This window comes from Nesoenas mayeri, assembly GCF_963082525.1.
Source record: "Nesoenas mayeri genome assembly, chromosome: 1".
NCBI lineage: Eukaryota > Metazoa > Chordata > Aves > Columbiformes > Columbidae > Nesoenas > Nesoenas mayeri.
This window is the reverse complement of record NC_137541.1, coordinates 159,724,231-159,738,127: the sequence shown is the minus strand read 5'-3', so window position 1 is coordinate 159,738,127 and position 13,897 is coordinate 159,724,231. Positions and strand designations below refer to the sequence as shown.

Sequence of the window (13,897 nt, the reverse complement as noted above, 5' to 3'; positions counted from 1 at the left end):
TCTCAAGTAAAACTATGTCAGTATGAAAACTGTTTTCGAAGCTGCAGAAGTCTTACAAAACTTTTAAACTGCATGTCTGTAAAATATTTCAAAACTACAAAATTTAAGATAAATTTAAAAATAATTATAATGACAAGATAGTTATTATTTACAGGAACATTAAGATATGATCTGGCTTCTGAAAAAAGATATTGACATATTGGAAAATTTACTTATTTACATGGGATCCTTGGGTTACTTACTTACTTGGGATATTTTACTAAGAAATTTCAACTGTTCGTAATACGTATATATCTATATCTCCCATGTCAACTGTATGTAATACACATATGTGTGTGTATATATGTAACCCATACACAAAATCAATATACCCTTTTTTGTTAAATACTTCATGTTGTCTGAAATTACAGCACTTTTATCTTGTGAGTCCAAAAAGGAGAAAGTAGAGAAGTCTTCTACATCAAATGGAACTGCAAAATATAAAATACAACATGTTATACTTTAAAAACAAACAAACAAAATCGTAACAACAGCCCATCTGAGAAAATCAGTTACCAGATGTGGATCTGAAATGTATGTATCTTCTTTCTGCTCCAAGAACAGTGGGGTTTATACGGGAAACTACATTGTGCTGCTCCATAAGAAAATCCATTGCATTTACATGATCATTTAACAAACCCTGTAGTAAGAGAAAAAAATTACATCTGTACTTTTATAGTTTCAAGACAAACACCAAGTATTTGTGAAACTTTTACCTGATCCTAAAGCTTCTATATATACCACATTACAGACCATGCCAAGTCAAAAATGTATAAATATCACACAGATAATATTTCAGAATAGCAGATACACATTTTTCAATGAACAACTGCAGGACATTCTCAGTTTCTGGTTGAAAAATTCCATATGATTACTATATGCTTAGTTGATCCTTCAGTCTTGTATAATCTAAATATACTGTTTCAAAATGAGACTGCGAACAAATGCGACAACGTAATTTTGCTTGTCATATTATTAATTTCAAGCCATCTCATTATAAAAAAATTAATATATAAACATGACTCAAACTATCTGCTGCCAAATATTTCATCTTGCCTTCATCTGGAAATGTTAAACATACCATGAATGCTGCCCTCTGGAAGAACCCGGTGGCATCAATAATCCTCTGAAGAATAACTGTCTCCAACTCTGCAGCATCCATCTCTTCTCTGTTAAAGGGCACGCCATTAAACAGGGCTTGAGGCAATGGGCCCAGGCCAGTCTTTTTATAAAAGGTCGCTCCTGCCTGATCATATCAGAAATATCACAGGATTAAAAAGACTCTGGCTGACCGTAGCAAAACACAAAATGAATACCAAGAGACAATGAACTCTAATCTCCAAGCGCTATTCACTGTCACATCTTCTCACGAGTAGCAGGGACAAAGCAGGAAACGTCTGGAAACCAAACAGGGCATGTGGGACTCATTTCTCAAGTAGAATGACAGAAGACATTATGGATCTATATCCGGTGTTTCAAACTTTTGCTTTATCATTTTGCTGAGAAATACTTTGGTTTAATATTCTGAGAAAAAAAAATAAGCAAATAACACTGGAGAAGGACCTTGAGACAGTCATATTTTGAGGTGGCTTAACCTAGGCCTTCACTCCAAAGGCAGCAGCCCTAAAACCCTCAAAATGCTTTTATGTTCAGAAGCCAAGCCTTATTTAACAAGAAAGCAGAACAGGCTAAACTTTCCCCAAACAGAGAAAATGCAGTGAGGCAAACAGAAATGTATTGTAGGTGGTTCCCCCTTCCTATTCTATATCCTTTTATGTTTTCTTTCAGTGTCAGTTTCAGGATGGCTACAAACTCTACTGCAGTATCTCTGTCGTGTCCATCTTTCTGTCATCCCACCATCTTCTCCCTGACCTCCACCACAGTCTCACAGTCCCTGCTTGTACTGGGGGCTTCCTCCTGGTGGGTCTCTGTTCTTCTTCCTTTAATATTCTCAACAGGAAACTTGCCTCCTCTAAGTGTATCCAGCTTTTCCCAGAGTAGATTCAAACTATCCTTCTATACAAAGCCTTCATGCAACCCAGTAAGGAACAAGCAGCACAAGGCAAACAGCACCAGGTGCACCTTCTTGAAGGAGCATAAAAAACATATATAACAAATTTTTAAAGGAAATAAATAAAATGGACGGCATATGTCAGAAATACAGGAATGTATAGATGGCATGGCTGAAGTTACATGAAGGAAAATGGTACTTTTATATAGATTTTAGCAGAAAGTTATCTGCATAATCAATGTCTTCTCTATAGCCTTTAAATCAAAATCCACAGCCATCTTTCCCAGAGGAAATAAAACCAAAAAGCACAATTAAAGGCAACAATGTTTTGCCCAAAAGAGAGACTTCAGCTCACCAGCCAGACACAGGTAAACAACTTCTGTAGTATGAGAGAGACCCCTTGACATGCTTATTAGATAAACAGTTTGATATCTGATATATATAATTTTTTTATATATATAAAAAAATTTGACAGTGAGAGGAGTAATGCAGAAACCCTTTCAACATTCGAACTAATGGCTGAATGGTGGCTGAAGAAAAATTTCACTCAAAGATACCATATTTACTTGATTTAACATTTTGCAATCTTTCAGCTTAGCAATGAATTGTGTACTGCAATATTTCTTACCACTTTGCTCTCAACATACCTTTCTCCCTTCATCATATTCAGAATGAACACCTAGTATACTCTGAATGTCAGCGTGGGGGTACTCACTCCTAAGAACATCTTTCACATGATTTACTGTTAGAACATTTCCTTCTCTCACTTCATGGTACATCTGTAAAAAATAAAGTAAAAGGTAATAAGTTTTCAATCATAATTTAATAAAATTACTAAAAGTAAATTAACAATAAATATATTTTTATAGTGCTGTAGTAATTTTTATATCTGTATATTTTAATTGCTTTTATTGCTATATTGCAGGTTTTATATTGCTTTAGTAATTAGCAACATCATGCATATGCACAATTTTTCATAAGAGCACTGTTTTCATGTTCTGACTAATATATATATACTTTTGGCCTAAATCTGAAGTGGCAAAGTACACATATGTGAAGGAATCTAAGTTCTGTCTATAAACTACCTGAATCTATATGGGATGAATCCAAGCCTGAGTCAGCGATACTTTTTCATACAGTAATAATTTTTCCTTATCAATATTATTTTATTTCATAGCATAAGATTTTATTCCTTTCATCAAATATACAAAAGAAATTTGAAATTATTCAATCCATTTATTTTCCTATGACGAAGAGTACCTTTCTATCTACAGCACTGAATATCTCAAACCTGTATTTTATTGATTCTGTTTTTGTTATCTTTTAATTATATTTTGCATCCCTACCTTTTTATATTATGAAACAAAGTAAACAGAGGAACACAACATTTCTAAAAGCACACTAAAAATTGATATTTTGTGATCTAGTCATGGATAACAGTCAGCTCCTAACACTTCTGGATTTCTGTTTCTCTTCCAAGGTACTCCTAGTTACTACAGTTCCTTTCATCTTAAGCTCTCAGAGTTTGTCCATGACATTAGTTTCCAGGCACCAAACAGAATAATAGAAAACAAAAGTAAGAAAAAATATTTTGTATTAATATTAAAATATGCCTGTACTCCAGGAGATAGAGAACACCACGGCAGGCACGTTATGTTAACACAAATAATACAGAATCATATTTCACAAGAATATACTGAAAGCTGTAAGGGATGCATCTACCTTTTTACATTGTTGAAGAAAGCCTGTAGATAGGTAAAACGACAAGAGCAAGTTGATTCCCAGAGGAGGAAAATATTTCTGCAAATCATTGTATAGCATATCAATGCTATACATGTTTTTAATACTATTTTTCCATGTAAACTAAATGCAAATGTATCCTGTAGGCACAAGGTAGCAAAATCCTAACTATATAGAAAAGTAATAAAGAAAAAAAAAAATAAAAAGGAAGTGTTTTCTTGTGAAAGAACTAACATTAATTATCGAGGTAAAGGCTTGAAAGGTGTCAGATTCCTCCGCAATGTAATTAAAAGTTCTCCAAAGAGCTATTCCAGCATCTTCATTTCCATCAATTTCTTCTTTTGTACTTAAAATGAAAACAAATCCAATTCTGTAAGCAAACAAAAAGAGGTCATACATTTTACAATGATGGCTGTTTCACACACATTCTAATACCAACAGAGAAGAACAAGATGTTAGCGTTCAAGTCATCAGTCCAGCATGGAGGCACAAAAAGCTGAGAGTAATTAAGATTTCTGGGAGTCATTAGGATTTATCCACAGCTGTTTCTTATCTGATCAAAGGTTATGACATTGTTTATGTTCCTGCCATCATCTCTTAACCTTGAGCCTTTGTTTCAGTCTGAGCATAATCTGTCTTTATTTTTCCTGAAACAGGTGTCTTAAGTAGCTGCATATAGTCATGCTGGGGTCTTGATGCCCTGTCATTAATATGTGCCATTCTTACTAGCCATTTTCTTGCCTGTTTTACATTCTGAGTCTTCTCCACCCTTCCACTGCAATTCATTCTCCATTTACAGCAATTTTAACACACGTACTACAATTCCCTACATTTCCATTAAATGAAAAAAAGCCCCAGAAATACGAGGCTTGAGAAGGAAAAAAAAAGAAACAACAACAATAAGAAAACTCCTAGTGGAGGCGGTATTTTGATACAGTTCTCATGAAAAAAACCCTGGACTGATCAGGCCATAGAGCATGAAATGTAACTGGGATTTGATGTTCTACAATAGCAGGGAAAATTCAAACCTAAATGTCTGTCCGTACAAAACATTTTGATTGAATTGAGCGTTATCATTTGCACATGTAATTCATGAAGACTTCATTGAAAAGTTGGGCTGGATCTAGTTCAGACACCCTTTTCTTTTATAAGTGGGGAAATAAACATGCACTTCGGAGTAGGCATCTCAGATCAACCAGATTCTTCCTCAGAAGAGTCTTTTACTCTCAGATGATGACTAGTTCAGACTCAGACAACTAGGTTTTAGAAATTAAAAACGCGGTGAGGATAATCTTGCTTTGGTCTTTAAGTATTTCCATAAAAAACAAAATTAGGTAAAGCAACCTCAATTCAAAGAACTAATTAAAAAATGCCATCAAATAATGTTTTACTTACAGAATATTTTGCTTAGAATAAAACTTCACATGGATGTCCAGCGGGACTATTTGACAAGATGATTTTTTATCAGACTTTTGCAGTTCATTTTCCATGAACTCAGGCATGCTATCCCTTGCAACTTTTTTGCCTATGAATACTTAGTACCTGAGTAAGCTTAGCACAAGTGGGTAACCAATATATCTTATTAGAATGCTGTTGCACTGGTCTTCATTTGAATTCCCATCTTTGCGTAGAAAAACAGAAGACGAAGAAGAAAAAAGGAAAGAGACCTTCTTTTAAGACTTTCAGTTCTCCTTACCTGAGTGGTACGTTATGGTGATAGAATAATTCTGCCAGTTTCATATAATCACTTGTATCTTCGTGGACAGGATCAACAAAAAGCACCTAAGAAAATATTATACAGCCAATATTTATTCTTGATGTCTGTTTTTATTTTTTTCAGACATTAAATTTAAGATAAGAACAGACAATTCCAAAGGAGATGTGCGTCCCAACTGTTTCCAATTTCCTAAAGCATTCATTATAAGAAAACATTAAGAGTATAAATGAAAGTAACTTCAGAAATAATGAGTTTGGACCAAATACTGAAAACAGGATTTAACTGTTTATTGAACTTCAAACCAAGTGATATCGCTACTCTCCTTTGAATGACTCTGTGCCAACACTTGGATTTTACTAATGAACTTGATATTTAATTAAAAAAGATCTAACACTTATTTTTATTACTTCTTTCAACTAACTCTCTTCTGTTGTGAAAACCAAACTAAAATAGATAAACAGAATATATTGACTTAAAACTTTAATTAAAAAATGGAGCATTGGGAAAGAATTCTTCCTTCCAGTCTCACATATCTTTGTATTCACTCTTTCATTTATTGTAGATTGAAGTGTAAAATCAGACCTTTCAGGCATGCACAGAATCTAAAACTGAGATCTGTCTGCATAGGTAGATTATGCTTATGCAGATTTAATTATGACTTTGGTACCTTATTTATTCAGCTTTGCACTGCAGCCCCCCTTAGAATTTATCATAATTTTGCTAGAGTAGCTGAAATGCAGCAGAATAATTATTAAAATTTTGAACACTCCCTCCTCCTCAGATTTTAGTTAAATGGTATGTTGCAGATTGCTATAATATAACTGTTATATCTGTGCCAATATTTCAAAACCCACCTGGACACGTTCCTGTGTAACCTCATCTAGGTGTTCCTGCTCCGGCAGGGGGATTGGACTGGATGATCTTTCAAGGTCCCTTCCAATCCCTAACATTCTGTGATTCTGTGATTTAACTTTGACTACATATTGCAGACTACTTCATATTACACACATCTTGTGCTTCATTATAAACATACATTTTTTTATTTCATATTGTTTGTATTTTGGTTGTCTTTTTATATACACTGAACTTGATGTCAGTTGGAGTGACAATATCAGACATGCAAAGAGCTACTGATGTCACCTATCTGGACTTCTGTAAAGCTTTTGACACAGTAGCCCAGTATAAAGAGAAGATAAACAGCTTGCTTACAAAGCCTGAAAACCAAGTAGTACATGGGAATTAAAACACTGCTTTTTATGGCAGCATCTAAAGACTATCTCAATTAATTAAGCCTGACATTCACAAGTTAACACTCTTGAGAAATCAATCGGCTGTATAGTCTTCACCTATGCCCCCTCACTCCTACAGATTTCAAAGAATTTAGTTTGGATATGTCCACTGTCTTTGCCTTTCGCTACATGGCCAAATGTACAGAAAAAAGTCATAATATATATGTATTTACAGCCTGATTAGAAAGTAAGTCCAGGTTACCAATAAGGTCTTTTTTTGTAGAACGTAAAATTTAACATTATTTATACTTCTGGGAACATTTCATAGAAATAAACCACTTCATCAAGAATAGATCTGTCACAGTCAACAGATAAAAGACTGAAACACCACTTCTGGAAATCAGACTAATCATCACATATGAGTCACTAAACAAAAAGATTTCCAGTACTATTGCAGATCCACATAGAAAACACAAAATTTTAACCTATGTAAACAATGAATATAGCATGTGTGTTTTTCAATAAATTGTCTGTCCACATATTAATAAATAAGCTATGCAAAACACTAAGTTCTCCAAACTTACCAAATTATATAAATTGCGTCTAATTTGCTGTATAACTCCAGGAAATGTGGGCTTTAGCAGCTCCTGATAGCTCGCAGGCCATGTGCTGTAGCTGTGATCTTGTTCTATATTATTAACCCACTAAAATGAAAAAGTCAGCCATTTAAAAACCATTTATTAACCACTGGGTAATATATATATATATACACACATATATATATATAAAGCTATTTTAAAACACATGGAAAGCCTGAAATGAACTAAGTGTTTTGTCTTCTTTTTGAAATAGTGACAGAAAATAGCTTCTAAAATGAGTATTCGTTTTCTGTTTCAATCAAACCGTGCAGGTTTTCTATTTGCAGTACATAATAAAACTAATAGATGGAAAAGGAAAAAAGACCCTTTGCACTCTGTATCAGGATGCGAATAAAAGCTTTTTTTTCAAGTGTGCAAACTACTTTCACAATACAAAGGTCAAAACAACGCATCACACAGATAAGTACGTAACACAGCATAACCACCTTGTAAACTAAATACACCATTTCGCTATAACCCACAGCAGCACTATATCAAAATAACCAAGTAATTCATAGATGGCCAGTTTGTTCTTGTCATGTTTTCTGTGTGAGCCTGTCTATACTTGCAAAACAGAGAAGTGAAATATGGGTCTTTTGGGTGAAGAAAATTAGTATTTTAGCTGCCTTTTTCAATGGCCTAGAATCTTCAAAAACTCCATACACTTTGAAATAGAAGAAAAAAGGTAAAGTAATTGGACAATTCAAAGCAAAATATTTAAGTTCTTCACAATTGCATTATCATACCTTTAAAGTACATTCAGCAGTCTTGCACAATACAAGGATATTACATAGCTAGACTGATTGCTGTAAAGTCAAATTCTATACCTATGAGTGTGCAACCACTCCTAGATACATTCCTCTTTTCTTTTAAATATCCTACATCTTTAAATTTTAATAAGGTATAGGCCAGAGAAAATCACTCCTTAAATATATTGAACACCTACCACTCTTCAAAATATTTTACACTGCTTATTGAAATAAGGTTATAATTATAATAAGGTATAAGTATAATAAGGTTATAATAAGGTATTTTAATTACACTACAAAAAAGATAGGCTGTCTTATACATAGTATAAAATATGCAACGTTTAAATAAATGTTTAATTACTCACTTTTATCGAAGAGTGACGAATATCCAGCGCATAACTGTCATCTTTAGGATGTATATGCAACCTCATAAATTTACTCAGGATCTCCTCTTTGATTCCAAGTTCATGAAGGCCATGCATCGCTTTTCCTTCCACTTTAAGAGTCTCTAAGATACTTTTCTCAGGAAGAAAAAATGCATAATGTCTACATAAAACTCTTGTCATGATATTAAAAAGAATAAATTTCAAAGTCTTAACACAAGGATGGTTTTTAGTATTAAAAATAGCTTCTACATTATTCTGCAGTCAAATGTTTAAGACAAAATCAATTAATAGCACCACACTTACACATCTCTGAATTATTTCAAAACAGAATTATAAGATATTAAACAACTAATATGAAGGTTGGCAAGTATGAAGAGAAGCAAGCAGCAAGTGACGGTAGCACAGATAAACCCTAAATCTGCATCACAGCAGAAGCCCAAAAACAGCATGGAGGAAACACAATGCTGTTCTTCTAACAGAAAACATTTTCCCAGGAGACCCAGCAGGACTCTCTAATATTTGTTGCAATCTGAAAATTCAAAATGAAAACTGAAAAATCTGGTAGAACATAACAGGCAAGATTTTCTGAACACCTTTACTTCTGTCTTGCTTCATTTTGAGTTCTCTATTCTGAAAAGTTTATTTTAAATTCTATTGAAATTAAACCTAGCACTAGCACTAAAAAGCGCTATTTTTGCAGCAGTATCAAAAAAGATGCAAGTGACTCCATCTCAAAACTCTGGCTGAGAAAAAAAATAAGTAAAAATTGCAAGTATAAATGCTAAAACCAAGACAGCTTAAGAATCTCCATGAAGGAAAAAAGAAGACATTTTGAGTTAAAAAATAGAAAATAAGAAATTGTAGACTTTGACAAATGAAAAAAAACCCTCAGCCTTAGCATCAGTAGATTTACTGACAGTTTTTAGGTCACCAAGGATGATTTATAAGGCGTCATGCCTGTCCGGCTGTTGACAACATACAGAAGAATGCAAGAGAAACTGTCTACAGTTTATGAGTGCTTGCGTAGAAGAGGCAAGTCACACCCCAAATAATTATACTATAATTACACAAATTGGAAAAACATTTCTTATGCCAAAAAGCAGATCAGTTCTGTATTAACAGAACTTCTTATAAAAGGTGGCCAGACACAGACTCACAAGCATGCTGAAAATAACCCAAGGTGTTGTGTATCTAAATTCAATGCCTGCAATTTTTTTTTTCAACTAAGAAACAGGGATGTGAAAGCATTTAACTTACATTTTTAAGTGCTTTCCCCATCTTTTTATACATACATGTTGGATTCCTTCTGTTTCAAAATTAATTTAATGTAGTGAGTTATTAAATTATAAGCAAGTTATAATATGTATTAGAAGAGAAAATACCGTTGTCAACTACTTATACAATGCTTATATTAAAAATAAACCCACTGTAAAACAGTATTCCCTTTATTAGAGCACTTCCTGGCCCCCAAAACACAACAGGTGAGATTATTTATCAGCATGAGGACAACTCTTGCAGTACAGTTCATAATTCTATAATTTTCCAATAAAATATACCACCTTACCTAAATGGATCATGAAAATCCAGGTCAATATGAAGGCCATTGATAAATAAACGTGCTTCTCCAGGTTGGATTCCAAGTATTTCGTGAAAATGCTTAAAAACAAGAAGTACTGCTAACTTACTTAGGTATATGTCAACACTCACACGTATACACATAAATAAATAGATGAAACTTTAAGTAATTCTACACAACAGACACATAGCTCTTCCATATAATTTCTTCTTTCAGCTGAGTTGGTAAAAATATTGACAGCATACTTACATGAGTGCTATTTAACACATTTTCAATACTTAAACAAAATGCAAATAAAATAGCTGATAATCCCCTCCAAAACAACCTACAAGGTCCCTACCCATACAAGGCATAGACAAGAACACATTCGCACTGTCTGCCAACAGAAAATGAAAATACACACAAACACAGAAATACAGCTCATAAGTTTTTGAAAAATTACCTTCCTTGTACATATCTATTCACTTCCAAACTGAGACTCTACATGTGTCCTTCAGACCTCCACTTCAAACTGGCTTCCCAACAGCTTAAAATCTTTACAATTCCAAAAATGCATGGTCGCAATTGTTAGGGGGAGATAGGAAAGACAGACTAGAAACACGCAATCGCATCTACCAAAGAGGCCCAAAGACACACCAGAAAAGGACAGCAAATCCATAGCTTTGCAAAGCAGAAAAAAATAATCCACAATAAACAAATAGAAGAGGAAGGTTACTTAGGGAGTCAGTTATGCCTTATCATTTTATTCCAGAGAGCTGTGAGGAGGCACCACACTGTTCAATCTACAGTGTCTGCAGCAAGACAAGTAACAGGAGCAACAGCAGCGGTTTATTCCAACTCACCCCATGAGGAGCAGTCAGATTTCCAGATCTGTCTTAATTCCCAACAGAGGAATGGAAAGCACCAAAAACAGGCAGAAAAAAAGCAAGCTGAGAAAGATATATTTTTTTTTTCCATTTAGCTCCCACTTGCTGAACAGAATAAGTGTGAACAAAAGCACACTCAGAGCAAGCAACTTGGGCTGTGTATGTTACTCCACTTATGAACCTGTCACTGAACAAACGAGAAAAAACACGGGACATTTAAAGTTCTATTAATCCTTTTATGTAGTGTGGTTACTTTCACAGTTAAACATAAGGAAACTTAAAGCTAACTGGTTTGTGTCATTATAAGCGCAGCCCCACATAAATGAGACAAGAGCGCACTTGAAGTTCCTTGTAATCCAAGAGATCAGCATATTACTCATAATTCATTGAAAAGGTACCATATTCCTCAGTATATATAAACATTTCACAATCCAAAGCACAATGGATATACGTAACGGCACCTAATATCAGTGTTTGAAAGGGAGGGCACTCCACGAAGGAAAAATGCAGCTGCGATAAGCCTAAGCCTAAGAGAATTTTTATAAAACCTGTCCTTGACCTTGAAAAACAGCTTTTGAAACTGGTGAATCTAATTTATTCTAATGGTGTAAACTGAACTTTGCAGTGCTTTCATTGATTTTTTTTTTTTTGTATGTAGATTTACAAAAGAGTAACAATTACTTATGCTTGTTATTTTACAACGTATCTAAACACATATATATGCAAACTCAGATACAATGCAAAGACTGTGGTGGATCTAGGGGGAAACTGCATCCCACTAATGCTAGGAAATAACCAGAAAGCCTTTTAAAAAAAATGTTAGTTAGGAAAACTTTAGTTGGCATCGAAAAAATGGATGTCAGTGGGCCTGTCAAAAATAAGGAGCATAAATGCATAGCAGTAAGTTTCCTACGGCTGGATAAGGAAAAAGAACAAAAAAATAAGAGGTAATTTAATTACTTTTCTAATGTATAAAACTCACTTTGTTCCTAATCTTATACTCATCTAAATTACAGAAATGTTTTTTTGGTATGTTCCAAAACTCAGTACTGAAGAGGAAGGACACATCTTTATAATTAACTGCTGCTTTGGATTACTCTGGGCCAAGTGCAGGACTTCATCTTTATCTTTGTTAAACCTCATGCAACCATTAAAACAAAAAATAGCAGTCTGACATTTACATTTTTCCTACCACAGCTTCACACAGGTCTCACTCTACATACCCCTTCTAAGCAGCCAAATTTCACAGACATCTGACAACGTCAAGTGCCCTTGCAGCAGGTGGAATTTCTGATCATTTTACCTACACAGTTTGATCCTGAGACACAAGCAAAATAGGCAGAAGGGACACAAGAAAACAGCCAGGTGCACAGGGATGAGACTCCTCTACCCCCAGCCAGAGAAGCACCGAAGTTTTTCTGTAGTTAGCAAATCCACTTCTGATGACAGTTTTAATCGCAGTGTTGTGCCGTGAAGTACTGTGACCGCAGAAAAATCACCCCAAATGCCACTGGACTCTGGCGAACACTAATGTAAGAGGATTACAGTCACAAGAAACCTTACCAGCATCCTTCAGGGGCTCTTGCGCAGATCGTGTGAGATCAGCTGGAACAGGCCCTCTCCCAAAAGCACTGAAATCAGCACTTAGGATGAGAGATCTCTCACCACTACTGGTCATTCCTATAAGCCATAGTCATAAAAATCCTCACACTAACTAACATGGAAGCAAGGACAATGAAAAAAATATCAGCCACTGGATATTGAAATGGGAGTCTAAAAAGCTGAATCAGAGCTGAGCCTGATGATACAGTGCTGATGCCAGGCATTTCATTGCTCTGAAGAGCATCCATTGACCTTGATGACTTTGATGGAAGGAGTGGTTACGCATCCTAGACTGGAATTTAACACTGATAATACTCAGAGTATTTTCTTGCTAAACTGTCAGCGAATTATTGCACTGGAAGTTGCGAGTTGCGTTTAATGAAATTTTATTTTTTCTTTTATCTATAGCAGTTGTCTATTTCTTAGTTAGGTATCGATTCATTACATCTAAACCATCAGACGCCTTTCAACTTTTAATACCTTTATTTCCTACCATTGCATTTCCTATTTGACTTTCATTATCCGGAGAGGGAATCATCCAGTTACGCACAGCATGAGGTCACACCGCTCCTACTGCTAGATGGATGCGCTGCGGTTCAAGAACGCACACGCCAATTTATTGTGCTCCAGCAGCAGTGTTCAGGAAGCTTCTCTACCTTTATTCAACAGATTTTAGCTTTTAGCTGTTTAAAGGCTGTAGCCTCAGGCAGGAGATGCAGTATGAAATTTAAGCTTAGTCCGATAGGTGCCTAAGATCCTGTTATAGTTAATGTATATAATACAGTCATGGAATCACAGGAGCGATTCATCCAACCCACCACATCTATATCCAATGTAATTTGTTTCAGGATAAGGCATCTTAGACTGAAAAGTATGAGTCAGACAGAAGGGAACAGATGCCCCAGGGGACACATCTGCCAGAGCTGTGTGGCCATCTTGGATAGCCTGTGGCATCTCAAATTACATCAGAAGTCCAGGTTTAGGCAACTCAGCCATGCCCCACAAAACAACCACTGAGTGAGCTAAACTGTTTTTGATGCCCACTGACTGCATCTTCATTGTCGTAACAGGAGTTTAGATACCATATAAAGGTGTATAAATGCAGACATCTTCATTTCAAACCAGAGGTTAGTTACTAATCCTGATACTTAGTCACAATAGCCATTTTAATTCCTTGTATACCTTTACTTTTTTTCTTGTTTCATTTTGGGATGGAGGAGTTGTTACTGATTTAGCAGTTGCTTTTGCTTTTTGTGTTAACAGAGCTGAGATTTGAGAAAGACATTGCAAAGACTTCATCAAGAAACATGGGAAATCCTGATACCACCACTCATACTCCACAGA

The 13,897-nt window shown here is 35.1% G+C and overlaps 1 protein-coding gene across 1 annotated transcript in view; it reads right to left on the bottom strand.

Annotated features, from left to right (window-relative positions):
• Positions 1-13,897, bottom strand: part of UGGT2 (UDP-glucose glycoprotein glucosyltransferase 2) — an 82,296-nt gene that overhangs the window by 41,138 nt on the left and 27,261 nt on the right. Inside the window, exons 11-19 of the mRNA XM_080355157.1 lie at positions 10,074-10,165; positions 8,489-8,639; positions 7,321-7,440; positions 5,487-5,572; positions 4,025-4,160; positions 2,698-2,829; positions 1,121-1,285; positions 556-679; positions 372-470 (exon numbers count right to left, since the gene is read on the bottom strand). Of these exons, the coding sequence (XP_080211283.1) occupies positions 372-470; positions 556-679; positions 1,121-1,285; positions 2,698-2,829; positions 4,025-4,160; positions 5,487-5,572; positions 7,321-7,440; positions 8,489-8,639; positions 10,074-10,165 (1,105 nt within the window). The remainder of the gene's footprint in view (positions 1-371; positions 471-555; positions 680-1,120; positions 1,286-2,697; positions 2,830-4,024; positions 4,161-5,486; positions 5,573-7,320; positions 7,441-8,488; positions 8,640-10,073; positions 10,166-13,897) is intronic.